At 42.1% G+C, this 27,378-nt stretch overlaps 1 protein-coding gene across 2 annotated transcripts; it reads left to right on the forward strand.

Moving 5' to 3' along the window:
* The first annotated feature begins 22,338 nt into the window (after nucleotides 1-22,338).
* LOC136451900 (uncharacterized) lies at nucleotides 22,339-26,757 on the forward strand. Of its 2 annotated transcripts, none has more exons than XM_066452579.1 (4): nucleotides 22,339-22,489; nucleotides 24,311-24,758; nucleotides 25,205-25,239; nucleotides 25,365-26,757. In XM_066452579.1, the coding sequence occupies exons 2-4, from the start codon at nucleotides 24,434-24,436 to the stop codon at nucleotides 26,283-26,285; spliced, it is 1,281 nt and encodes a 426-aa protein (XP_066308676.1). In that variant the 5' UTR covers nucleotides 22,339-22,489; nucleotides 24,311-24,433; the 3' UTR covers nucleotides 26,286-26,757. The 2 variants fall into 2 exon arrangements, with proteins under 2 accessions (XP_066308676.1, XP_066308677.1); XM_066452580.1 differs by lacking the exon at nucleotides 22,339-22,489 and having other exon boundaries at nucleotides 24,376-24,511; nucleotides 24,697-24,758.
* The last annotated feature ends 621 nt before the right edge of the window (nucleotides 26,758-27,378 follow it).

Raw genomic sequence — 27,378 nt, forward strand, 5'->3', positions numbered from 1 at the left:
AGTATCGGTAGCATAAGGAGCTCAAGAAGAAAAAGAATGTGCCGTCTGGACCTTTTGGTGGAAACCAAAAGAGGCAGAGAGTGATTTATCATCCAGTAAACCATTATCGTCCTCCTTATCGTCCGCCGCAGTTTCAAGCCGGGCAACAGTCAAATGTCCGTCCTGCTATAACCTATCCGAACTCACAATCAACCAATGCTCCTGGTGGTAATGCTCCAATGTCACAGGGTCACAACTATCCGTGTTACAATTGTGGAAGGACTGGTCATTTCTCCAGGGAATATCCATATCCTAGGCAGGCTAATCAAAATTATCAGAAGACCCCTGTCAATCAACAACAGGGTCAGGCACCAAACAAGAACCACAATCAGAATGCTCAGAAGGGCAAAGATGAGAGGAAGATAGGACGGGTGTTCTATGTTCAAGCTGGAGAAATTCTGGAGGGGGAGCCAGTGATGATGGGTATGTTTCCTGTCGCCAATCACCCTGCAGTTATACTTTTTGATTCTAGCGCATCGCATTCATTCATCAATAGAACATTTGTCATGAAGTATGAAATTTCAATTGGGGCAACAAAGGAAAGTTTCTTTATACAGTCGCCTGGGGGACGTTTGTGTACTAAGGAAATGGTATACCAGGTACCCGTAAACCTGGGTGGGCATATTTTTCCTACTACCATGATTATCCTTAAGGATCAGGATATAGATGTAATCTTGGGAATGAATTGGATGTATCAGCATAAGGCTGTTATAGATGCTTTGAATAGGACTTTAAGAGTAAGTTTGCCTGATAGTAATTCTCAACTTCTCATCCAACTTCCAACCCTAAGAAGATCAGTGGGCAAGATTTGTACGACTGTTGTCAAGGAGATTAGAGATATTCCGGTAGTGTGTGAATTTCCGGATGTGTTTCTAGAAGATTTACCCGGTCTACCACCTGATAGGGATGTACAGTTTAACATGGAGTTACAACCTGGAACAGCTCTGATTTCTCGGAGAGCTTATAGAATGCCACCTAAGGAATTAGCCGAGTTGAAGGCTCAGTTACAAGAATTAATTGAGAAGGGGTTTATCCAACCTAGTTTCTCACCTTGGGGATGTCCGGCAATTTTTGTGAAAAAGAAAGATGAGACCCTGAGGTTATGTGTTGACTATCGTCCGTTGAATGAAGTGACCATCAAGAATAAGTATCCATTACCTCGGATAGATTTGCTTTTTGATCAGTTGGCCGGAGCCAAAGTTTTCTCCAAGATAGATTTGAGATCAGGGTATCACCAAATTAAGATAAAGCCTGAAGATATTCCCAAAACGGCATTTACCACAAGATACGGATTATATGAATACTTGGTGATGTCTTTTGGTTTGACAAATGCTCCCGCTCATTTCATGTATCTGATGAACTCAGTATTCATGCCTGAGCTAGACAAGTTTGTAGTGGTATTTATAGATGATATACTAGTATATTCCAAGAATAAGACAGAACATGCAGAACACCTCAGAATTGTTCTGACTCGTTTGAGAGAACATCAATTGTATGCCAAGTTTAGCAAGTGTGATTTTTGGCTTAAGGAAGTGCAATTTCTTGGGCATGTCTTGTCAGCCGAAGGAGTTGCAGTTGATCCCGGCAAAGTGAGGGATGTGCTTGATTGGAAACCGCCAACCACAGTTCATCAAGTTCGGAGTTTTCTTGGATTGGCGGGATATTACCGTCGGTTTATTCCAGAATTCTCTAAAGTATCAAAACCTATAACTGAATTGTTGAAGAACCAAGTCAAGTTTGTCTGGTCATCAGATTGTGAAGAGGCTTTCTAGACTTTAAAAAGGCTGTTGACTACTGCACCAGTGTTAGCTCAACCTGATATCGAGAAGCCGTTTGATGTTTATTGTGATGCTTCAGGTATTGGTATTGGATGTGTGTTGATGCAAGAAGGCTGAGTCATTGCCTATGCGTCCAGGCAACTTAAGCAACATGAAGAACACTATCCTACTCATGATTTGGAGTTAGCAGCTGTGGTTCATGCTCTGAAGATTTGGCGGCATTACCTGCTTGGTAATACGTGCCATATATATACAGACCATAAGAGCTTAAAGTATATCTTTACTCAGTTAGAGTTGAACATGCAACAAAGAAGATGGTTAGAACTAATTAAGGATTACGATTTGGAAGTACATTATCACCCTGGTAAAGCAAATGTAGTTGCAGATGCTCTCAGTCACAAAATCTATTGCAATTGTTTGATAGTGAGAACAATGGGTTTGAATTTATGTCAAGAAATGGAAAAGTTGAATGCAGAAGTAATTCAACAAGGAAGTTTGACCAACATAATTGTTGAAGCTACTATTTGAGATCAAGTTATTGCTGCTCAAAAGGAAAACAAGGGTATATCCCATATCAAGGAAAGCATTAGAATGGCTCCATTTGAAGCACTCTATGGCCGTAGATGCAGAACATCGTTGAGTTGGTCTGAGCCAGGAGAGAGAAGATTCTTTGGAGTTGACCTTGTGAAAGAAACAGAAGACAAGGTTAGGCAAATACAGAGTAATCTGAAGATAGCTCAGTCCCGCCAAAAGAGTTATGCGGATAGACGATGGAGACCATTGGTATTCAACAAAGGAGATTTTGTATATCTAAAAGTATCACCAATGAAGGGAGTTAACCGTTTTGGTGTTAAAGGAAAGTTGGCACCCTGATACATTGGGCCGTATCAAATTTTGGAGAGGTATGGAAAAGTGGCATATCGCTTGAAATTACCTGAACATCTCACAGCTGTGCATGATGTGTTCCATGTTTCTCAATTAAAGAAGTGTCTCCGAGTGCCTGAATAGAATGTTGAAGTTGAAGGAGTGGAACTAGAGCCGGATTTAACCTATTCCGAATATCCTATCCGAGTGTTAGATCAGAAAGATCGTGTTACTCGAAGACGGACAATCAAGTTCTATAAAATACAATAGAATCAACATTTAGAAGAGGAAGCTACCTAGGAATAAGAAGATTACTTGTTAGAAAAGTTTCCAGAGTTTCTAGCGTCAATATAGAATAGAATAATGTTAGTTGAGCTCGGTTACTACAAATTGTGTTTTGTAAAAGAACCTCAGTTGTTTTATGGAAAAGTTCTGGATGTTTTTGGATTGACACATTTCCTTTTCCATTACTTACTCTATGGCTTTGAATCTCAGGGTGAGATTTCTTTTAGGGGGAAGGATTGTAACACCTCGGGTGTTTAAAATACTAAAACCTGACATATCATCATATGCATTGCAAAGCATTTGGCATTTGGTGAAAACTTTGAGATGCATACACTAAAACAAGTTTATATTCATGTGGTATGTGTTGAATTGTATTGTTTGACTTAAATTCAAAGTTTGTTTGGATTTTTGAATTTTTCGAGAAAACCCCGCTTTTCAGCATTTAAATCCTACCCTGAAAATCCATTTCAAAATCTAAGCATAATTTGGGGTTGATCCCAGAAGCAAAAGTGTAGAGCTTGGCAAGTTATACAAAGCTTGTTTTTGGAGTTTTTCAAGTTGTTTAGAAAAATTTTGAGTAATTCAAAAAGGCGTAATTTGTTAAATTTCCCTATTCAAATTCAAAAGTTCATTTCAAAATCTAGACCGAATTAGGAGATGGTTATAGAAGCAAAGTTGTAGAACTTTTGATTTTGAACAACTTTTGTTTTTGGAGATTTTTGAGTTGTTATGAAAATTTGAGAGTAATTTGTGAATTTTGGCGAATGGCAAACTTGTAATTACTGTGAACAGTGTCCACCGTCGAGACTACACCGCCGGCGACCTTCTTCGGCGTTCCAGGCACGTCGTGGCCGTCCTTGGCATCGCGTTGGCACGGAAATGGCTCCGTCATGGCTTCCTTGAGCTTCTGAGTCGCGTTATAAGAACCGAGACGCCGTCGTCGTCGTTTTTCTTTCTCCTCTGTTTTTCTCGTCGCCACCACCGCAGCTCCGTCGAGCTCTCGCCGTCGACTTAGCGCCGTTGCCATCTCGGTAAAGCCTGTCCCAGCTCTGCCTTAACCTTACACGTCCAACCAACCGACCAATTCAGTTTATCTCCACCAGAAACTCGCTGTCCACGTCTTTCTTCTTCGCGGCCGGCAACTCCTCCGCCGAGCGCGATTTGCCACGGCCAGAGCTCCACGGTGCATCTTCATCCCTGGTTTTGGCTGATTCTGTTTCGTCTCGATGCTGTAGTACTTAATCCATAGCTGGTTGCTCATTTTGATCACTACAGTCGCCGGTACACCATCGCCGATGATGTTTTGCTCCACCGTGATCACCGTGATCGTCGTTATGCCTCTCCGTTGCTTCTCCGACCTCGCTCCTTGCTTCAACGCGTTCGGGGTGAGCCACTGGTGCTTCCTGAATCCCTTGTTTGAGCCCTACCGATCGCACACCGCCGGCATAGCACTGCCATGCCACCGCGTCCGCCATGGTCGACGACGAGCTAGTATAGGGCCGTAATCAGTGCTGATAGGGACGTCAATCGATGCGCCTAGACTTGGTGATCATTTTGGTACGTTGGTCGTCGCCGGTGATCTCACCGTCGGCGAGAAATTACCGGTCAGAGCCGTCGCTGCCGTGGTCAACGTCGGAGGTTAGGGATGACAGGTGGGGTCGGGTTGTCAGTGACTCAGCGTTCAAATGGATTTTTCTATTTTCAGATTTGAATGAATAGTGTCTGTTTTTGTTATTTTTGTGTAGATTTCTTTAGAGCTCCAAAAATTATGAAAATTTTTGTGTGACTTCTCTGTGATGTAAAGTATTTAATAAAAATATGAAATAATGTTTTTCAGTAATTTTTGAATGTGATAAAAATTGCTTAATTTATTAATAAATGGATTTCCATGATTTTTCTAGGCTTATTTACTTGTCCAAAAATTATGAAATTTGTTTTGCCACTTAGTTATCATGTAATGAACATTTACTAAAATTTTGAGCTCAATTAGAATAAGTTGATTTATTTCATAATTTTGAATTAAATAATTAATTCATAAAAGCAAATAGTAATCTTTAGTGATTTAGGTTTTGTTTGTAATTTTGGATTGAGTGATGACCTTGGGTCATTAGTTGATAATGATCCTTGGTAGTTGATGTATGTGTTACGAAAAAGATTTAGTTTGTTTGACTTGCAACTATACCGCGAAGGAAAGTTGTATTCAAATTGTTAATTTTTGTATCCATCATCGAGCATCATGTTTCGTATTCCCCATCATGTTAAACATGGCATTGTTATTACGTGTAGTAAACGAAGGTGAACACGTGGTAGTTAATCAAGTGGTTGAGGAGGTTAATCCGTCTGTTGAGGTCGGATCGAATACTTGTGAAACATCACAGGAGCCAGACTTTTCCGTCAACAAAGGCAAGCCCCGGATGCATACAACCCTACCTTGTGTTTTACAAATTAATTTTGCTTCTGCTCTCCGTTATTGCATTAAGTGATTAGGAGTTAAGTAAGAGCCTAATTGGTGCATTACCATCCTTGTTATTCCATATTTACTATATTACCAGTTTTTAAACTCGTATATGCCTAGTTTTGCTTAGCTATGCGTAGAACGATGAAAGTCGGGTGATTACCTGCCACCTGCAAGTTTTAAATGGAACATTGGTTAATTATGTTAGCATGTGATATGGGAATGTGGAGTAATAAATCTAGACCGGGCGGACTCGGTGTGTGTGAGCCACAAGACATGGAGGTCTTGTGAGCGGCTTCTTTCCGCCTATGTCGGTTAAGGCACGTCCGTTGTTGAATTGCATGAGGTGAGAATTTGTAGTACTAACCACATACTCTGGTAAGCCTTTACTCGGCTATTCTATTATGAGAATGGCTACTCGCGCACTGGGAGTGGAGAGATGGCGGGAATAGCGTGTACCTACGTGGCCATGGGCTGGAATGGTGGAGTACTGTATTCTCGGGTGGCGCGGACCCGTTCTTATTTTAGAGGATCCGAGAATAGGTTGGTATATGTAGGTCAGGGACCTGCATATGTCGTGTGGTCTGGAAGTCCCAGCTGGGTTTTTAATCGGTTCGAATCGTCGTTGCTCCTCGGTTCTGGAGACTCAACTCACTGTTCATCATCGTAGTATTAATAACTGGAACTTGAGATGGTTGATGAAGGTGTTGGATATGAAGTTTCATGATCTCATTACGGATCGTGTCATCTTTGTATATGATTTTATGAAGTTTAAATTGTTGAAATAAAGAATTTTGTTAAAGAGCTTTTACGCTAAATAACTTTGATTATTGCTAAAACCATACCTTGAATCCCTGAGCCTGCATTCATGAATTATCAGTTTTTATTTCGGTTAAGTCTTGTTGAGTACTTTTGTACTCAGGGTTCGTTCACCCTTGTTGCAGGTGAGTCTCATGAGCAGATCTGTTGTGGATCGTGCTGCATGACAGTTGTACCTTGTGATGACGATGAGAAGTAAATGTGTGGCCCTTGGGCAGGGCAGCCTCATTGTGTGTTTTGTATTATATTATAATGCCACTCCACTACTACTATGGTTTGTAATAATTATCGAACTTAGTTTGTAAGGTTTGAAACAACTGGTTTGTAAACTATGTTATCGTAAGACTTCTGCTGTTTTTACTCTGGTGTAGATATTTGAATAAATGTTGTAATACTGCAATGACTCTGTAACATGATCCTGCTCAGAAATCGTGGATGATTCAGGGTTCCCCGAGGACACCCGACAGACTTCTTAAGTTACCAGGAACATATGCATTGTTGTCAAAGGTCGTTGGACAGTGACAAGTGCATGTGGGTCCTATAATTTAGGAGGTTCTGCCACAGCGGGTGAGGTGAAATCTGGGCAAAACGAAACCATAACACAAAATAGATGATACCTACTACTTTGGGCGGACACGGCGGAGGTCACCGGCACGTCGGCGACGTGGATTGAGGCACGGTGAGGGAGATTACCGGTGGCGGGGAGTTGCTGGATGCGAGCAGAGGAAAAGGGGAGAAGGGAGGTGCTCGGTCCAGGGCTTTATAGGCGGGCGGCTGTGGCGTATAAGGAAAGGGAAACGGGGCGCGCGGGCGAGATGGGGCGCTTGCCTTGCATACGGGCGCCGGCGGCTGTGACTTGCCATGGAAGCTGCGCCATTGATGGGCAGAGAAAGGAAAGGGGCATCGGGGAAGAAGGAAAGGAAGAAGGTAGGCGCGGCTGACGGATGGGGCCAAGTCGCAGCGAGAGGGAAAGGGGAGAGAGCGGCGCAGTGAGAGAGCGGACGGCTCATGCGGGCGGGCGTAGACACGCGGTGAAGGGCCGGGGTGCTGGACCGCGTAGGTGAGTGTGGGCGAAGCCAAGGCGGGCCGTGGCTGAGCTGGGCCATGCGGCGAGTCATGCGGAGTAGGCCAGCACGAGAGGAAAGGAGGAAAGGCTGGGCGCTGGAAAAGGAGAAGGGAGGGGAGTGCGGCTGGGCCGCCAACAGCGGGCCGAGGCCGGGAAGAGCAGGCCGGCGCGTGAGGGAGGAAAGAAGGAGTGCGCCTAGGCCGATCAGCAGGCCAAGTGGAGGAGGGAAAGGGAGAAAAGGGTCGGGCCAAATCTAGAGCTGGGCTAAGAATGAAGGAAGGAAGGAAATTTTCAAAATAAATTTCTTTTCCTATTTTGTCTTCAAAGCCAATTCAATTGTAAACCAAATGCAAATTCAAATAGAGTTTTGAACATACACTTCATCTCAAATATAAATGAGAAATTTTGGTAAGTTTCCAAAAATAAATTTTACAACTTTTGAAATACTTTTATTCTCTAATTTTCTTTTCTTTCTTTTCTTTTATTTCAAAGCCATTTTCAATTTCATTTCAAAAGCATTTTAACCATTTTGACTTTTCAATTAAAACCACTCAACCAATAAAATTAAATGCAATAGCATGTATGCATCAAACATGTTGCTACCTTATAATGTATTTTAAATTAATGAAAAATTTTATTTTCCTATATTTCATGTGCACAAAATTCATAAATAAATCATTTTAACTCTTCTTTAAAAGAGGTTAATTTTAGGGTGTTACAATTCTACCCCCTTAAGATGAATCTCGTCCTCGAGATTTGGAAGACGTCGACTAAGAGATGGGAATACTCCGTCCTTGGATTCTTCTTTGCTTCCTCGTGTAGTTCCTCGTCTTGATAAAGATCCACTTTACTTTGCATAACTATTGCCCTTACTCCAAGCAAATTGCCTAACTAATTCCAAAACTTTGACAGGTACCTTAAACAACTCTCAGGTAACCCTAATCACTAGGCCATAATTCTGTTTTCTCATATGTTCACCTTTCAACAAGGCTTCCTTATATTCTTGGCCCAAAAGATGATCTACAACCAATCTTCAAAACATTGATGATCTTGGTGAAGTTGCTTGAACTAGGAATACAACTCTTAATCCTTGGTGTTACTCGAACCTTCTTAGCATGATTCTCTGTTGCTAAGGGTATCGACCATGACTTCGCTTCTCGAAGTGATAGCACTTTTCCGAGTCATAGTCAATCTCATTCCAACGAGGTTTTCACAAGCTCAAGACCAACTTGGTGAAGATGTCCTATATACTCTTGTGATCCTCCTAGATGTCACTTTTACCTTCCAGAAGAGGGTACTTCCATGCATCGCAATGGATAACTCCAGATAACATGTTAGTTCAACCCACGCATATAAGGACACATCCCACACCTTGATAAGGTGCATCATTGTAGATACAAAGCTCTCGTCCTGATCTAACAAAGCTAATACTTAGGTTTTACTTTGACCTCTTGGACTCCTTCAAATACTTGGCTGAGGTTACTTGATCCAAACTAACTTAAAAGCTTCTCCGGTAACTTTATCAACATCTTGCTGGTCTTGGATAAACCTTTCTTGGACTTCTAACCAAAACTCATTGAAACTCTGAGTTCTCTCTTACATCCTTGAGTACCACCATGCTTCCGCTGCGCTTCCGCTGCACACTCTGATTTCCACTGTGCAAACTCGAACGTATGACACTTCATCTTACCAATTCTTCAACTTGGCTACCCCCCTTAAGATGAGACAAACTAGGGAACACCAAAGTATAGCTTGCATCCTCTTGTGATTGTAGTCTACTATTGTTCAGAATTTTCCTCAGGATTTTTGATCGTCCAAACTCAGAGATATGAACCGATAAAGACAGACAGCTCCGAAGACGGGATAGGAAAACAGAAGAAAATTGTAACCCAACTATTTATTTTAGTAATCCTTATACCTTAAACCTATAAACTAAATGAAATTGCGGGAACACCCAACAAGATCATTGCAATCATTACAAAGATGCAAAACAAGCATAAACATAATGACAATTCGACAAAGCACTTAAAGATGCACAACTCAATTATCGACTCAACTTGCGATACTATCATTTTTATTACATAAAGGGCACAAATTCCTAATTCTTAAAAATGGCATGATTACAAGGACATCTCTCGCATGGGAGTGACACGTCATCCACTACATCAATTTCATCATGGGCTTCTCTTGTATTGTGTGTCACCATCACTTGCTGGTGGTAGTCCTGTATTGACCTAACTCTGGCTACCTCCATGGCATAATTGTTGATCCTTCTGTGGGCAAGATTTAACATAATGTCCTTCCTGCTGACAATGATAACACTTTCTCTTAGCTGGATCTTTAGTGATGTCATATTCCATAGAATTGTTGCTTAGAGTATTGTTAGCTTGCTGACTCTGTAAATTCATCTTTGTTTGACTAGACCGCTTTTTAGCTCGCTTGATCTTTAGGGGTTGAAACTCCATGTAGGTGATTGTCCACCCATCTATGCATACCTCATGTGGAAAGACTAGAGTAACCTTAGTTTGAAAAGCTTCCAATTCTTTAGAGTCTGAGTTTAACTGACTAGGGATTGGAGCTGGATGTGACGATGTAATAGAACTCAAATGTTGATTTCTTCCTGATTCTGACTCTGGTGAGATCTCCTTTCTCTTCTTATCCACATTGTCCTCAGGTACAGGCTGAATACCTTCATACTCAATTCTTTCTCCTGACGGTGCGGTTAGAAGCACTGAACGCTGGGCATACTTGATCACTCCTTTACAAGCAGATAGCCATCCTATTCCAAGAATGACATCAATGTCCACTAACTCTAATACAATAAAATTTGCTTCAAATTTTACTCCTTTGATGTTAAGACTAACTCTTGGGCATTTGTGGTTTGCCTTCATTTCTCCTTCTGGGGTCTTAACTATCACTAGTCTCCTCATTGAAAGCATAGTTATCTTATGTTCCTTTACGTATGCACTAGAGATAAATGAATGTGAAGCTCTGGGGTCAAACAGCACTGTGGTGAAAGCTGAGTTTACTGAAATGAAACCATACACAACCTCCTTAGCTCCATGAGTAGTAGTCATATCCACATTATTCAATCTTCCTTAGATGTAGTTTCTCTTTACTTTATTTCCTTGCTCCTGTTTCTTCTGGACTTTCTGTTCTTGCTTCTGCTGTGGGTGATCCTGGCATTCATGTGCCATTCTTCCAATATCTTCATTGGACTTTATATTCTTCCAAGCTTCTGCTACTTGTCTCTTCACTGGTCCCTTTGGTATGTTGGTTTGACCTTATGGCAAGCACTGTTGAAAACTCCTAGGTTGAGTCATTCCTTTTGGTGTTTGTTGTTGCATAGCTACAAACTTCTCCTTGTTGAATGCAGTCAAGGGCAACATAGCTTGGTCCTCCTGATCTTTGATACCAATGGTCTCCTCATTACGATCCATCTATATAGACAAAGATAGAGGATTGAGAATAGAGACAAAGTTTTCATAACAGACAGAGGCTGAAGTGAGCATAAATTTTAGCAAATAACAAGGTTGGAGAGAAAACAAGAACTAAGCAAGATAAAAGCATGCTAAAACGTCCAGTTCTATCTAGGCTTGCGTCCTACAGTCAGTATTGCTCTGATACCACTTTGTAGCACCCGGTTTTAAAGACAAAACTAGATACACACTATATGTGAGCCCAGGAAGTCAAATCTCACATATAGCCACAAATCAGGGTAATATCAAAACACAATACTTATTACATAACATATTAGTAAAAGAAAAGTACCCTCAGAGTATAGACAGCGGAAAGTTGACTCTGATCTTCTGGCGAAGACTCCAAATCCACAGGGACGACTAACTGGTTGACCACAAGCCTAACTCCACCAAACCAGTAATCTGGTACCCATCCGGGATTTTTATCCAATGTATAGAAAAGTAAAACAAGTGTAAGTACATGTCGTACTTAACAATTATATCATGGGGTTCATGAGGCTCAAAAGGGCTGACACTGGTTTACTGCGATTAGCCTTTGTTTAGTACAATTTTAGCAATTGGTTGGCGACAAGTTTATCCATAAGCCCATAAACTCATGATCGGGTAAACATGATAATGTATAGCATAAACAGTTGATCATTAGTACCATTATCCATTAGTGATCATCTCTATTCTATAAGGGTCCAAGGCCGCTCGTGTCCGTGAGCACGGCTATTATAACAGTTTTATACTCTGCAGAGTGTGTACACGTTCACTGTGAGTTGTGATTTACCCTTTCGCCCGAGGTAGCTATTCTCTTGACCCACTTCCAAGGAAGGTCGATAGGGTTCACTATGAAGCCTTTCAAAGAATTCGTCTAACAAGTTAGGGCCGCCAGGCGTATGTGGCCCATCTCTAGGAGTGGCAAGCGTGGGCATCGCAGCACGGTACACACTTCCCAGCAGCAAAGGAAACATACCCTGCACCTCAAAGGTAACCACTAACAAGCTAGAAAAGATCCTCATACTGAGCTAAATCCAGAGCCATATGGCCCTCACAGCTGTACTGTAAGTCCCGGATGATCGCTTACAGATAAGTCCTTAGAGGAGAGGAATCTGAAGCATATAAACACTCTAGCCCCCTGATTCCATGTTACTAAAAAGTCATGTTTTAATGTTTATTGCATATACCATTAGTCAAGTTACAAGATCATGGTTTTGATTAAGCACTAGCAAAAACTATCCCATGCAATATCCTAAAGGTATCAAGGTACAAGTTATCAAATATCTAGGATATCCTTAATGGTAACAAGGGAGACACATGCAATATGAATTTAGTGTTTAAATATGAATAGGTAATAAGGATAATCCCATTCTATACTTGCCTTACACATCGATCCTTCGGTAAGCTTTATTCTTTGATGTCTTTCTTCTTCTTCTGGATCACGTGTATCTCACCGACTGGACGTAATTCGTAGAACACCACACAAACATCCATACACATACATGCATAGCATACAGTTGCATCTATATCAGAACAGTACACTAATCATAGAAAAATTAAGTAAAAGAGATTGATATACGATTCTACGTATCACTACGAACACACAGTCACGAGAAGCACGCTAATCGAAGCTATAGTTGAAAAGTTACAACTACCGAAAGATTTGCCTTATACGTGGAAAAATAAACTATAGGCTTCATTTATGTTAACTATATGAATTCATGTACAAAAGATATTTTATAAACAATATGGATTGAATCAAGTCAATTTTAGATTTATATTATAAAACAAAAGTAAATCAAATCATATTTTATGTATAAAACCTAGTTGCATAATCTTTAATCAAGATATGATTTAAACTATGATTTTTATGAAATAGTAATATAGTAAACATCATTACTAATACGTAGATCTCGACGTTATGAAACAAACGCAACTTGAACGGACTATTTCGGAGTTGAAATGAATAAGTTATGATTTAAACAAGTTTTACTATAGTTAAATAATAGATTAAATCTACCCCTAAATTCCAAGTGTTGAAAACATGCCTAACAGTTGTATAAACACGTAGATAACGTAAATACGGTCCTAATGCAATTCGAACGGATCAAATCGGACTTAAAACGCAAAAGTTACACATGAAATAAGGTTCAATGGCATTTCTATAAATAACTCGAACTCATTTTTGAATTAAAACAATTAAAATCTGAATTTAAATGAATTTTGGACTGGGCATACTATTTCTGGAAAACATAGGGTTTAAAACAGAAGAAAATAGGACCTAAAAGAAATCGTTTTGAACTGATTGGATTGCGGGTTGATTCTACAAAAATAGGAGGCTTTTCTGTAAAACAGGCGCTGCTGACTGTTGGGTTGACTCGGCTGCTGACCAGGCTGATGCGTGGCAGCCGAGGATTGGTCCGGTGCACCACGTGGGTGGTAGACGCGTGCTGACGCGGCGGGGTGGACCGGGTCCACGGTCCGCGGTGGACCAGTCACTAAATCCAACCGGTTTCTAATCTAGGCCGTTCATCCATGATCCGGCGGCGTAGGGCGCACGGGAGTACCTACGGCGGCTGCGCAGTCCCACCGGTGAGGGCACCATGGCTGGCGGTGAGCCGAGCTTAGCGGCGGACGTCGGTATGGCGCTCCGAACCTCCCCGGGTCAAACTGAGCATACGGGCGTGTAGCACGAGGGCTCACGGATTCAATGGAGCACAAATGGAAGACGGAGAGCACGTTGAGGCGGCATCCCACGGTAGTGCCATGAACGGTGGCGTTGGGTGCTCGCTGCTACGGCGTCCTAGCGCACGGAACAGTGACTGGGAGGCACAGGAAGCGTCGGGAGCTCACCGTGACGCGTATGGTGGGGAGCGCAGCATCCGGGGAGTATCCGAGGAGGCGGGTCACCGTCGGCGGTGGCGACTGGAAAGAGAGGGAGGGCGCGGGTGAGGTGAAATCCAGGCAAAACAAAACCACAATGCAAAATAGATGATACCTACTGCTTTGGGGGGACACGGCAGAGGTCACCGGCGCCTCGGCGATGTGGATTGAGGCGTGGTGAGGGAGATTGCCGGCGGCGGGGAGTTGCTGGACGTGAGCAGAGGAAAAGGGGAGAAGGGAGGCGCTCGGTCCGGGGGCTTTATAGGCGGGCGGCTGTGGCGTATAAGGAAAGGGAAATGGGGCACGCGAGCGAGATGGGGCGCTTGCCTTGCATACGGGCGCCGGCGGCTGTGACTTGCCGTGGAAGCTGTGCCATTGACGGGCAGAGAAAGGAAAGGGGCATCGGGGAAGAAGGAAAGGAAGAAGGCAAGCGCGGCTGACAGATGGGGCCAAGTCGTAGCGAGAGGGAAAGGGGAGAGAGCGACGGGTGTGTGCGGTGCGTGCTGACGAGCGGGTCCCATAGCGCAGTGAGAGAGTGGATGGCTCATGTGGGCGGGCGTAGACACGCGGTGAAGGGCCGGGGTGCTGGGCCGCGTGGGTGAGTGCGGGCGAAGCCGAGGCGGGCCATGGCTGAGCTGGGCCACACGGCGAGTCGTGCGGAGTAGGCTAGCGCGGGAGGAAAGGAGGAAAGGCTGGGCGCTGGAAAAGGAGAAGGGAGGGGAGTGCGGCTGGGCCGCCAACAGCGGGCCGAGGCCGGGAAGAGCAGGCCGGCGCGTGAGGGAGGAAAGAAGGAGTGTGCCTGGGCCGATCAGCAGGCCAAGTGGAGGAGGGAAAGGGAGAAAAGGGCCGGGCCAAATCTAGAGCTGGGCTGAGAATGAAGGAAGGAAGGAAATTTTCAAAATAAATTTCTTTTCCTATTTTATTTTCAAAGCCAATTCAATTGTAAACCAAATGCAAATTCAAATAGAGTTTTGAACATACTCTTCATCTCAAATATAAATGAGAAATTTTGGTAAGTTTCCAAAAATAAATTTTACAACTTTTGAAATACTTTTATTCTCTAATTTTCTTTTCTTTCTTTTCTTTTATTTCAAAGCCATTTTCAATTTCATTTCAAAAGCATTTTAACCATTTTGACTTTTCAATTAAAACCACTCAACCAATAAAATTAAATGCAATAGCATGCATGCATCAAACATGTTGCTACCTTATAATGTATTTTAAATTAATGAAAAATTTTATTTTCCTATATTTCATGTGCACAAAATTCATAAATAAATCATTTTAACTCTTCTTTAAAAGAGGCTAATTTTAGGGTGTTACAGTAACCTTGAGAAGTGCATCTTTTGCATGGATCGAGTTTCTTTTCTTGGCTATGTTGTAACTCCATAGGGAATTGAGGTGGACGAGATAAAAATTGAAGCCATAAAGAGCTGGCCGGTTCCCCAAACTATCACATAGGTGAGGAGTTTTCTTGGTCTTGCAGGATTCTACCGCTGCTTCATCAAAGATTTCAGCACCATTGATGCCCCATTGCATGAGTTGATGAAGAAAGGGTGGTGTTTCATTGGGGAAAGGCATATGAGGAGTCCTTTGACACTTTGAAGGACAAGCTCACACACGCACCATTACTGCAACTTCAAACTTTGGTAAGACTTTTGAGCTAGAATGTGATGCTAGTGGAGTTAGCATTGGGGGTGTTTTGATGCAAGATGGTAAACTCATTGCTTACTTTAGTGAAAAATTGCATGGCCCTGTTCTGAATTATTCCATGTATGATAAGGAATTGTATGCACTTGTCCATTCTTTAGAGACGTGGTGTCATTATTTGTGGCCTAAAGAATTTGTTATTCATTCTGATCATGAATCACTTAAGTATCTTCGCTATCAACATAATCTGAATCGTAGGCATGCTAAATGGGTTGAATTTATTAAATCTATTCCTTATATTATCAAACACAAGAAAGGGAAGGATAATGTGATTGCTGATGCTTTGTATAGACGATATACATTGCTGTCCCAACTTGATTGTTGGATTTTTTATCTTAAATCAATAAAAGAACAATATGTGCTTGATCCTGATTTTAAGGATATGTTGATGAATTGTAGAGAGGGACGTATATGGAATAAGTTTATGATCAATGATAGGTTTTTGTTTAGAGCTAACTACCTATGCATTCCAGTTGGTTCCATTCATCTTTTGTTGTTGTAGGAGGCACATGGAGGTGGATTGATGGGATATTTTGGTGCCAAGAAGATGGAGGAGGTGTTGTCCACACATTTCTTTTGGCCAAGGATGAGGTGGGATGTAGAACAGTACGTGGCTCGGTGCGCCACATGTCAAAAAGCTAAGTCGCGGTTGAACCCACATGGTTTGTATATGTCTCTTCCTGTTCCTTCTACTCCTTGGGCTGATATATCTATGGATTTTGTGTTGGGTTTGCCAAGGACTAAGAGGGGGAGGGATAGTATTTTTATGATGGTTGATCGTTTTTCTAAGATGGCACATTTTATTCCTTGTCATAAGAGCAACGATGTTGTTCATATTGCTGACCTTTTCTTTCAAGAAATCATTCACTTGCATGGTATGCCTTCTACTATTGTTTCAGATCGCGATGCAAAATTCTTGAGTCATTTTTTGTGCACTTTGTGGAATAAATTGGGGACCAAGCTGCTGTTTTCTACAACATGTCATCCCCAAACTGGTGGGCAAACTGAGGTAGTGAATCGAACATTATCCACCATGTTGAGAGCAATTTTGAAGCGCAATTTGAAGATGTGGGAAGAGTGTTTGCCGCATGTGGAGTTTGCATATAACAGGGCGGAACATTCCACCACCAAGGTAAGTCCTTTTCAGATAGTGTATGGTTTTAACCCCCGCGCTCCTATTGATCTTTTGCCTTTACCTACCACTGAGAGAACACATAGTGATGCTAGAGAGCGTGCTTATTTCATTCATAAGTTGCACGAAACAACTAAAGCAAATATTGAAAGAATGAATGAAAAGTATAGAATTGCTGGTAGTAAAGGTAGAAAAGAAATTAAACTTGAACCGGGTGATTTGGTTTGGTTATATTTGAGAAAAGATAGATTTTTTGAGCTGTGTAAGTCTAAATTAATGCCAAGAGCAGCTGGTCCTTATAAGATAATTGAGAAAATAAATGATAATGCCTACAAACTTGAGTTGCCACCCGAGTTCAGGGTTAGTCCCACCTTTAACATTGCAGATTTGAAGCCTTATTTGGGAGAAGAAGATGAGCTTGAGTCGAGGACGACTCAGTTTCAAGAGGGGGAGGATGATTAGGACATCACTCCTTTAGATGTACCCGCTGATCCTCCAACCGTCATGCAAGGTCCAATGATTCGAGCTCGAATGCGTCAACTCAATTTAGAGGTGAGCCTATTCTTAAGCGATCCTTTTCATACTTTTGAGAATAGACTACTACCTAATGATGTTATCTTGCTTAGGAACATTGGAGAGGGTCATGAGGGACTTAGAGGAAGTGGTGGAGGCGATGATGACCAGCAAGGACATCCAACAGAAACCGGAGGCCCGGTCCAACATGATTTCGAGTCTGCCTCGGCCTCCAGGACCAGTCTGCCTTAAACTGGATACCCAGGACGCATCCGGACTCCGTTTTCGACGATCCATATATGGTTGGAAAGCTAATTGGATAAGGAAGCCAATGCAAATGGTCTCACATCAATATCTCTTTGGAATCCAGGGAATTGTCAAAAGAAGTTAGCATCCAGAATCTGTCTAGGTGTTGCGTCATCGTATTTGGTCCAATGGGCCATGTATCGTCTTTGAGCCCGTTAGGGGGGCGCATCTAGGGTAGGCGACGACCCTAAGACCTTTATAATCATACACCACCATTGTCATTAGGTTTTGGGTTTTGCTTAGATTAATCTGTCAAGAACAGTTTCGCCGTTCATCAGTTTATGAGACCCCAACTTTCATGAGATTAATCATTCATCTGTAATTTGGTTGTTTTCTTTCTTGTTCTTGCTTGTGTTCTTTGTTGCGCAGGCAGGGATTAGCCTTCTTGGCGAGGTCAACCGGATCTGTGTCTCGGTTGATAACCGAGGAGTTGTGGTGCTAAAATTGTAGGGTTTGATCTTTCGATCTGAAGTCGGATCGGTGTGTCATTCTCCGCCACAATGATAGTTACCTCTACCTAACGAAAGATCGGGATCCCTGTCCCCATTACACGGCGCCTCCAATAGGCCATATGGGTGTTGCAAGACTTGGCTGGGTGGCCAGCACTGGGTGAGTCTAGTCCTCTGCCTCCTCTAGCCATGCCGATGCGTCGCCAGAACGGACATCGTTACAGTTACCTTCCTTCTCGTATGATGCAGTTCAGATTCTCTTACACATGTTTCCAATTTCTTAATACAAGTTAAGTCATCTCCACTAATAAACACAATATCAATATAAGAAATATAGAAGGCGTATGGTCGCCAACATGGCAGATATGGTGGAGCGCCAACCGGAGGGCGTCCAAGTACCACTAATCTAATTGCACACGTGTCCATGTTTCCAATTTATTAATACAAGTTAAGTCATCTCCACTAATAAACACAATTAATATCAATATAAGAAATATAGAAGACGTATGGTCACCAACATGGCGAATACGGTGGAGCGCCAGCTAGAGGGCATCCAAGTACCACTGATCTAATTGCGCGCATGTACATGTTTCTAATTTCTTAATATAAGTTAAGTCATATCCACTAATAAACATAATTAATATCAATATAAGAAATATAGAAGGCATATGGTCGCCAACATGGCGGATACGGTGGAGCGCCAGCCGGAGGGCATCCAAGTACCACTGATCTAATTGCGCACATGTATGTATACCGTATGATGCGGTTCAGATTCACTAGCATCACATCCACATGAGGAAAATTTTCATCATGACGACAAGAAAATGCTACAACTGAAAAGACGAACATTACACAATAATAAAGTGATGCAAGGAACTCTTTAGGCCTTTGGATGCGTATGTATTCATCTCAATACACATGTGTTGAAGTGGATTGAAATGAAATTAAACTAAATTTCATTCCATTCCACTCCAACACATGATGATTGAAGTGGATACACATGCATCCAAACAAGGCCTTATTGATAAAGTCCATTACACTAAACAGGTTACAATAACAAAGACCTATCGAACAAGAGGTCCACGACAAAGCAGAGAAGACGACACGGACCATTTGATTCCCTACACTTTGTGATCTAACACTAACGCTGAATCACCATATGAAACAGCGACGGGAGCTGAAATAATGACAATTTACAAACATAGCAAACCAATTTGTAAATAAACCAAGGCAAATATTTCCACCCAGCACCATCTCAGTTAGGTGTTTTATCTCACATCTGTGTAGCCAAGGCAAATACTATGATATTTAAAAAAATAGAGTAACAAGCATCGCCATTCAGTTATTAATTGTTTTTAAGGCAAAAACTCTATATAAACGACACAGTAACAATCTTCGCAGCAACTTCATTGATAACTTCAGTTACATTCTACAGTTGTACAATAACAAGGACCTATCGAAGACTACTAGGTGTACAATAACAAAGACCTGCAAGTACAGGTATATCCCATAGTCGAGTCTAGAGACAGGCATTGCACGCTAAGGACGAGGCAACACCTCGCAAAACTTCCACTAGCATCTGCACCTCTCATGGTCGAGAGAGAGAGAGAGCAAGCGGAGCATCTCAGTGAGGTGCTTTACTTTCCCTGCTGCACCTCTCATGATTAAGAGAGAGAGCAAGAAGAGAAGCATTTCAGTGAGGTGCTTTACCTTCCCTGTTGCACCTCTCACGGTCGAGAGAGAGGCAAGAAGAGGAGCATCTCAGTGAGGTGCTTTACCTTCCCTGCTGCACCTCTCACGGTCAGGAGACAGAGAGGCAAGAAGAGGAGGCGTGGAAGAGAAGCATCGCTGTCGTTGCTGCTGCTCCAGAGGAAGGAGAGGATCGCTAGGGCGCCGGACTGATGAATCGACGGCAGCACAAGAAATATGCAAGGTAGAAAGGTGGCAACTATACATACAGGCATATCACCTTCCTAGCGGCCTTGCGCATATTGGATATCAAACCAGGGATACCAAAGTGAATTCAGTACCCCTTGGTTTGCCCAAATAAGCGAATCCCCTTAATCGCAAAACTTCCACTAGCACCTAGATCGAGCAGCCCCCGCTGCGCCTATATGCCGGTAGTACCCAATCTTGAAGACCTTCTCCCACGTTGCTGCTGCCGCAGGAGGAGTTGGAGAAGGAGCGCCATGGCAATGAAGAAAATATAGATGGTTGGCTCAAGATAGCTTTGTCTGTATCTATCTGTATCTAAGGAGGAAGGAGTATGTGGATTGCCAAAAAACGCATCCAGCCCCGGCTTAAATAGGCTAACCTTGAAGATGGAGAAGCTGAGAGGAGCAGTTAATACGCATTAGGGAAGACGAGGCATAGAGTAATGGTGATGCAACTGTGTTGTGGGTAGTTGGGAAATGCGAAAATAACCCACGTTGAATTTACTACCGCTGGTACACCAAACAGTCGTGTAGGGCCGGCGGCCATAACGCCTATCCCAGTCGACTCGGTTTTTCATACACGGGAGAAAATACCACTGCCGCATCTATTATTAACCCATCGGTGGTAGAAGTTTGAATTGCCGGTTTTTCTTCTTAGGAGGCCTAGCTATCGGTCTAACCGGAGAAGAAAGTATAACACCGTCACTTCTATTGCTATAGCAGTGAAAATGACGATAGTGATAAATCAATCTATAGCAGCGTAGGAACACCAATTTATTAGGACAAAAACCAGAACTAAGACCTGATCGGCTTCGATCCACTTAAAAGACCAATCGTTTAATAGAACCAGCGAAAAAAGGCCGAACCATCGGGTTTAGAGAGAAATTGGCCAAAATTGAACGGACTTAGAACCACTAACGGTATAGAGACAGGGAGGGCACCGAGGAAGGTGTTCATTCGTGAGAAGTTGCCCCACCGAGCTATTACGTGTTGTTGATTTTGGTATAGATAATCAGAACATCCACTGGAGGCCAATTTTTTCGCGGAAGTCCGAGAAGGCATCCGAGAAGCATGGACGGATTCAAGGGTATTCCCTTGTATTTCCGGGAATACCCAACTATTTTGGGACATCTTAATGTATATATGAGTATATACTTATATGTATGTATATATATATAATACAACATTCTGTATAGCATTTCCACTCAATTTAGCCCAAAAAAACAAAAAAAAAATCAGCCTTTCAGCCTTGCTTCCCAAATATTTTAAGCCTATGGATTCGATTTTTTTATGAGATGGAAGTGGGAATACGCAAGTTTTAAATCCTGGCTTCGCCACTGCCGAGAAGGCGTGTTTCGAGAGAGAGAGAGAGCGTGCACGATTGATCAGTTCAACAAGTGAGGGAGAGATAGAGAGCATGACCAGTGAAGGGATAGCGTGAAAAGAAGAGAAGGTTTGGGCGAGAACAAACAGCAGTGAATGAGTAATCACCAGAGTTTTCCATCTTTTGACCAACGACAGATCCTACATGCCAGAAACAATTAAAATGATAAATTTGATTTGTAGTCACATAAATGTTTTTAAACTATATGTTAGCAAACTAATCTGCCACACGTTACTATTCTGTGTCATAATCACGGCTGCTATCCGTGCTTGTTTATTCCTGTCTTGCTCCCGCCACGAACAATCTGTCTATTAATTATATTAAATTGTTACTAATTTTTCCTTTACTCCTTGCAAAAAAAAACTTTACACACATATTTATTTGTTAATTAAAATTTGACGTTGTAATAAAAATAAGTATTCATCTCTTTTAATCACACCTCATGTTTTAGCCAGTGCTATAATTCCCACGCTCCAAACACCTTGTCTATATGTTTCATGTGTTTTTTTTTATTCCTCTATTTTTTCACAACACCTACATCTCATTCTTGTGTTTTCTTCTTTTCCTCTATTTTCTATTCATTTGTTCCAAACAGGTTCTGAGTTTGGATCGGAACTCCAAAATCTCTGAGTTTGGATCGGAGCTCCAAAATCTTCCTAGATGTCACACCACTCATGTCATGGACTAGCCACCTAAGCCTATTCACGGGTGGCATATGTGTGCGCATGTGGCTCGTCTTTCCCTTTCTTGAACACGCGTCAGCAATTGTACATAAGCCACATCAACATCCTATTAATTTTCCATATGAGATTAATCATTTATTGCACTGGTATTTATTATGTGTTTTGGAACTTATTTGATGTAAGGTTGAGCCCAGCTCAATTAAATCTAACAAAAAAAAATACTAGTTTATTATCATTCGCATGAGCACCTCTCAACAAATTGTAACGCACATGCATAATTGTTGTGAATCTAATCAAACTCGGCGATATATATTCGTTTTCGATGAATTTTCATGAAATCTTCGACGTGCGTACTTGTTAGATTGCATGCTATATACGCCAAGTTTGGCTCGGCCATGTTGGCACCAACGTGGCAGGTTTGGTTTTAGACGAAGAATAACTGTTATACAGATGCAGATCCATATATATCGGCTATACACACCGAACATTGGAACCATTTCTTGAAATAGTTCTACTTGGGGCCTATTTGTAAAAATAAAGTTTACGAAAAGGGTCAAATTGGAAAGAAACGCTCAGAGTTCGCCCCTGCCATTTCTTCTCCCGTTCACCCCGGCTCCGCTCTCTCGTGACTGGTCGACCGCCGACGCCCTACGCCAGGTGCCCAAGTCTTCGTCGTTCCCTTCGCCAGGTCTTCGTCGCGTCCTTCGCCGGCGACAAGCACGCACCAGGTATGCCCACCCTTTCTCTTCCATTCCTGCTTGCGAAACCGGGTACCGGAACCCTAAATTAAGCTATTTGGCTATTTATATTCGGATCTGATCTAATTACAATTGTATACTTGACTACTAACTTCGATTTATTTTGCAAAAATTACTTGGTGTAAAAGTGTAATCCCATGTCGTTTACTGGGTCCGCGTGCCCCTGCCTTCGCATCGTTATTCTCATGGGTCATGGTTATGCTGAAACGCCACTTTTAATAATTGTACAAAAGAAGCTTCGTACATTTGGTGTACCTTATGCGCCAATCTGATATCCGAATACGTGATTGTTCTTGCTATCCAGCCTTGTGGTTTCCACAATTCTTGATTTGACATACACATACAATACCAAAGATGCTTATGTGCTGTCGGGAGAGGTAGGTTCTTTTTAGTTTTGGAATACATCAGACATTGGTACCTGATCTTGCCTTCCGTGGATTCTCTTACTATTGTTAAGCTCCTTAACATGTTTACCCCCATTAATTATATGTGAGATTCTTTTTCAATATAATTTTTTGAGGAGTTTGTTTGTATTGTATTCAAATGGTTGGCTCCTAGTGTATGTTTTTCATTTCTAACTTCAGTGGTGCTTGACAGTGCTCCTATGTTCATAAGATTTAAAATATTATCTCTCATACTTCAAATGAGCTACTGGTTTTCTCTTATCCACAAGATACACTTACCTTCAGAAAATCGTTCCCCCAATGAATTCTCTGAATTTTATGATTTATTGAACTTAACAAAGCTAAACTTAATTTCCCCAAATGCTAGATGATTATTAAAACTTGACCTGTAGGGGGTAAGACAACCCCTGGGCATTGCATTAAGAAGAAGACCTTCTCACGCAGGTCGAGCAAACCCCAGAACCCCGGCCCCACCCATACACATCGGCACCGTAGCCCATGTGAGAACAACCACGACCAGGGCCGGGCCTTAAACCTGTGCTTTGGCGTGGAACAGACGAGGGGATTTTTTTTTTTAATCCCAGACTAGAAATTCGCTCCCACGGGGAGTAGAACCCAGGACACAAAGAGTGCTACTCAAGCCACCTAACCAACTCAGCTAGAGGCCCTTTCGCCGAGATGATTATTAGTGGTTTACATGTTCATGTGTTATGGCTGGATGGTCGGTTATAGTAGATGGGGATGGCAGAGATAAACTGAACTCACTCTCCCTCTGGAGATTCTAAATCTTATGTTTATTCTTGCTTAATCTCAACAGTTATGTTGATCTCATAGGTATAGAGCCGACCCTAACAAACTCGCTAACCAAACCAATCTAGATCGACAAACTATAATTGACTCAGTCTCAAACAAACTTAGCCACTAGTGGATGCCTGGAGTCTTCTTTGGTCTGCGCCTGTAGGTCTTTCCCAGGAAGGGGTCCACAAAAACATTATGAGATTTGTTGCACTGTATTTGGATCAGTTAACCTCATATTATATTTTTTGTGTATACAATTTGTTCTCTCTTTTCCATCCTATGTTTGCTTCTATTCAGACATATATATTGCAAGGCAATTGCTCCCTACCTAGTAATTCATCTCTCACAAAGTTTAACAGAAAATCTAACACTGGACCTACTTTGTACTGTATTAAGTAAGCTTATTTCTGATGCTCGTTGGTTCCTTGTTAAGGTTGCTTTCACTTTTTAATGCTGTGCCAACAAGGAATGTTTCAAGACCTTTTAGTATATAGCTAATAGCTAATGATGCCCTCACTTCTGCTATTGTTTTCTTGGAGTCATTCCTTTGCTTCTTCATGAATATGAGATGGTTTTCATTATTTTGCAGTGTCACCTTGGTACTGGCAGCATGTTATGTATGACAGTATGACTAGCAATTTCTGATTACATGGTCAATTTCTGAGATTTGTTTAAGGTTGTCTATAAAGGACGTTGACTTCTTGTAATAAATATGGGAGCTAATTGCTGTATAGCTGCCAAGGAAAGTTCTCAGCCATCTATGGCTCCAGTTGAAGTTTCTACATACCGGGTAAGGCACTCACCATCATGGAGCTTCCGGTGGGACAACCGTACACACATAGAGGATATAATGGAGAACAGTACGGTGTTCTCTAATCAAAGTAGTGGAAACATTCATCCAGAAGTAAAGAATAGTTTCATTACACCAACTGAAGGCCATAACAGTGGGGATAGTCGTTCTGATGTCCTCTGCAGGGTCAAGTGGCAAAAATCTGACAAAAAGATGGCATCCAAGCTCTCAAAATTTGATCCTCCAGGTATAGGCTTGAAATACTTCTTTGTCTTGTGTTTAGTATTTACTCCTGTCCTGTGTTCCCGTTCCATGTACTGTCTGAATACATGTATCAAATTGCATGGATTTCATATTACTGACTGAATGGTTATGGGTATGTACTGTCTGAATAGGAATACATGCATGCTACAATGAAATGAAGTTGATTTCCTCATTGCTTAATTTTGTGTTTCTTGTTCTTCTCCATGAGTCAAATCATTTTTTCCCAGTGCATGCTAAAATGATAGAAACTCAAATGCCACATATCTTGATACCTTTAAATTATCAAACTTGCAGTTCAAACATATCATAAGCTAAACCCATATAGTGACAAATAACCAGCCTGCAGAGGTTCTGTTGCCTATGGGAACAAACAGCTAAGCACTGGAGAAATAGATCATTCTTTATTGACATCTCTTTTCATGTTTTCAGCACATCAGTCTACTGCAGCCAATCCAACTCTTGAGGTATGTGGTACTGGGCATTTGTGCAGTCTCGTATCATTCTCATTTCCAAATTAGTAGATGTGATTATTGAGCTATACAATCGTTTCTAATGATTATTTCCATTGCTGTTTCACTATCTTGTGCAGGCTAAGTCTTCTAAAGCCCCTGACATAGTAACTGTTGGTTCAGATATAAAGACATCAGAGTCTCTTCTTTCAACACCGCCCCCTGTACCGAAGGCAGATTCAGAAGATCCTTCCTCTAGAAGTCATTCAATTTGCATTGACCCAAATTCGACAAGGGAAGCAACCCAATTGCCTGGGCATCAACTATACAGGCAGACCTTGGATGGAAACATTCCATCCCTCAAACTTTTAAGTGGAAACAGCTCTGCAGAAAGGCCATCAAGCTCCAAGCTTTCTGCCTGTAGCAATGATATGTTTGCAGGGCAGTTGCAAGGTGAGACATCTGATGGGTGGTCAACTCGCACACCCTCTGATATGGTGGCCACAACTGAAAGACATAGGTGGTCTGTTGACAATGAACTCCTTGGCTCCATTGCTAGTAAAACATCAAGATCAAATGGTTCACATCCCAGTGCACTCTCCCCTGGCCAAGAGGTATGCAAGCTATGTTCGAGGCTATTAAAGGAGCGGTCTTCATGTAACGGTCATGAACTGGCAGTAGTTGCTGTTTTATTCTGTGGTCATGCATATCATGCAAATTGTTTAGATAGTATTGCTGCAGAAAGTGAGAAATATGATCCTCCTTGTCCTGTATGCACCCATGGTGAGGCATGTACAACAAAACTGTTCAAAAAGATGGAACTGAAGGTTAAAAACAAGACATCGAAAAATATGGCTGATACTGAACTTGATGGGAGCTCTAAGCGCCAGAAGAAAGTTAAGAGAGAACCCAGGTTTGGCACAAGTTCTAGCATGAAGGATACGTTTAGTCGTCCGTTTTTTAGGAGACATTTCTCCAATGGTTCTCGACCATCAACACCAGTTTCAGGGAGTGAACCAACAAGAAAGAAGGGCTTCTGGTCAAGGCATTGGAGAGAATAGCCAGCTTGACATCATTCAATGTGGAGAAAATCATAGTGCCTTATCTTTTCATGTTAATTTACTAGGGCATGGCTGCTGCTGTGAGCTCCTGATAAGCAATGATCGTAGGCAAACTGGTGCAAGGGTTTGGTCTGTCTGAGCTGGCCATACAATATATATGATTCTGCAGTATTCATATCGTAGAAGCACTCATTGTGCTAGCACAAATGTAGTGTGTAAAATTATGTCTTATAGTAAGCAAGTATGCGACCAAGGGTGGTTGTTTTTCGTGCAGACAATAGTCATAGTCAGCAGTATAATAGAACAGAAAAAGGGTATAAATTTCAGGAGGGTATCATGCTGTGTTGAAAGGTTGAAATACAGCATGCTATATTATTTTCTCTGCACCTTCTATATCTGTAATATTTATTGTTGGATTATAGACAATCTGGAAATCGTTAGCACACAGATTGCTGTTGAATTGTTATCTTATTGTTGCAAGCTGCAACCAGTTGGTGAAACATTTTTTATTGTTTGGGGACGTTCTGATTTTGAGAATAGGATGTTCCCATTATGTGTTTTGTTGACAAGGATAGGCCCATCATGTTTTCTATTTGGTTGGGGTGATTTAGACAAGTGGGATGGACAACAATTAACACCATTAGTCAGTCGGGCAGATTGTCGCCTGACCGGCGCCGGGTGGGCACCTGTCATCCTCTCATACATCCCGCTTTCACTTCTTCCCTCTTCTTCATGCGCCTCATGAACTTCACGCTGAACCGCGTCTTCTTGTTCGTCACCCTGAATCATGACGCCAAGCACCTGAACCTCAGCTGCCTAGCTTTCTCTGCCCTGACCTTAGCCACCTAGACTCCTCCGCTTTGACCTCCATCGCCTAGGGTGGCACATGGACTAGGTCGATTTAGTGTTGGCTCTAGAGCGCCACATCGTCGAGCTGAACTTGAGTCCCGATGGAGTCATGTTGCTACCATCGGTGATTGACCTCAAGAACTCATCACCCGTGAAGAGGACGGAGCGAACGACCCGTGATGACAAAGAAAAGGGAAGCGCATGTCCCTTCGTTTTCTGAGGATAGGGTGAACCTACATCTTAG

The sequence above is a fragment of the Miscanthus floridulus genome, chromosome 5, assembly GCF_019320115.1.
Source record: "Miscanthus floridulus cultivar M001 chromosome 5, ASM1932011v1, whole genome shotgun sequence".
Classification (NCBI taxonomy): Eukaryota; Viridiplantae; Streptophyta; class Magnoliopsida; order Poales; family Poaceae; genus Miscanthus; species Miscanthus floridulus.

Bases quoted from the DNA above. Each gene is read 5' to 3' on its own strand.
- LOC136451900 (XM_066452579.1), top strand. From the start codon at position 24,434: ATGGGAGCTAATTGCTGTATAGCTGCCAAGGAAAGTTCTCAGCCATCT. The intron at 24,759-25,204 runs GTATAGGCTTGA...TCATGTTTTCAG, and splicing joins CTCAAAATTTGATCCTCCAG to CACATCAGTCTACTGCAGCC. The intron at 25,240-25,364 runs GTATGTGGTACT...TATCTTGTGCAG, and splicing joins CAGCCAATCCAACTCTTGAG to GCTAAGTCTTCTAAAGCCCC.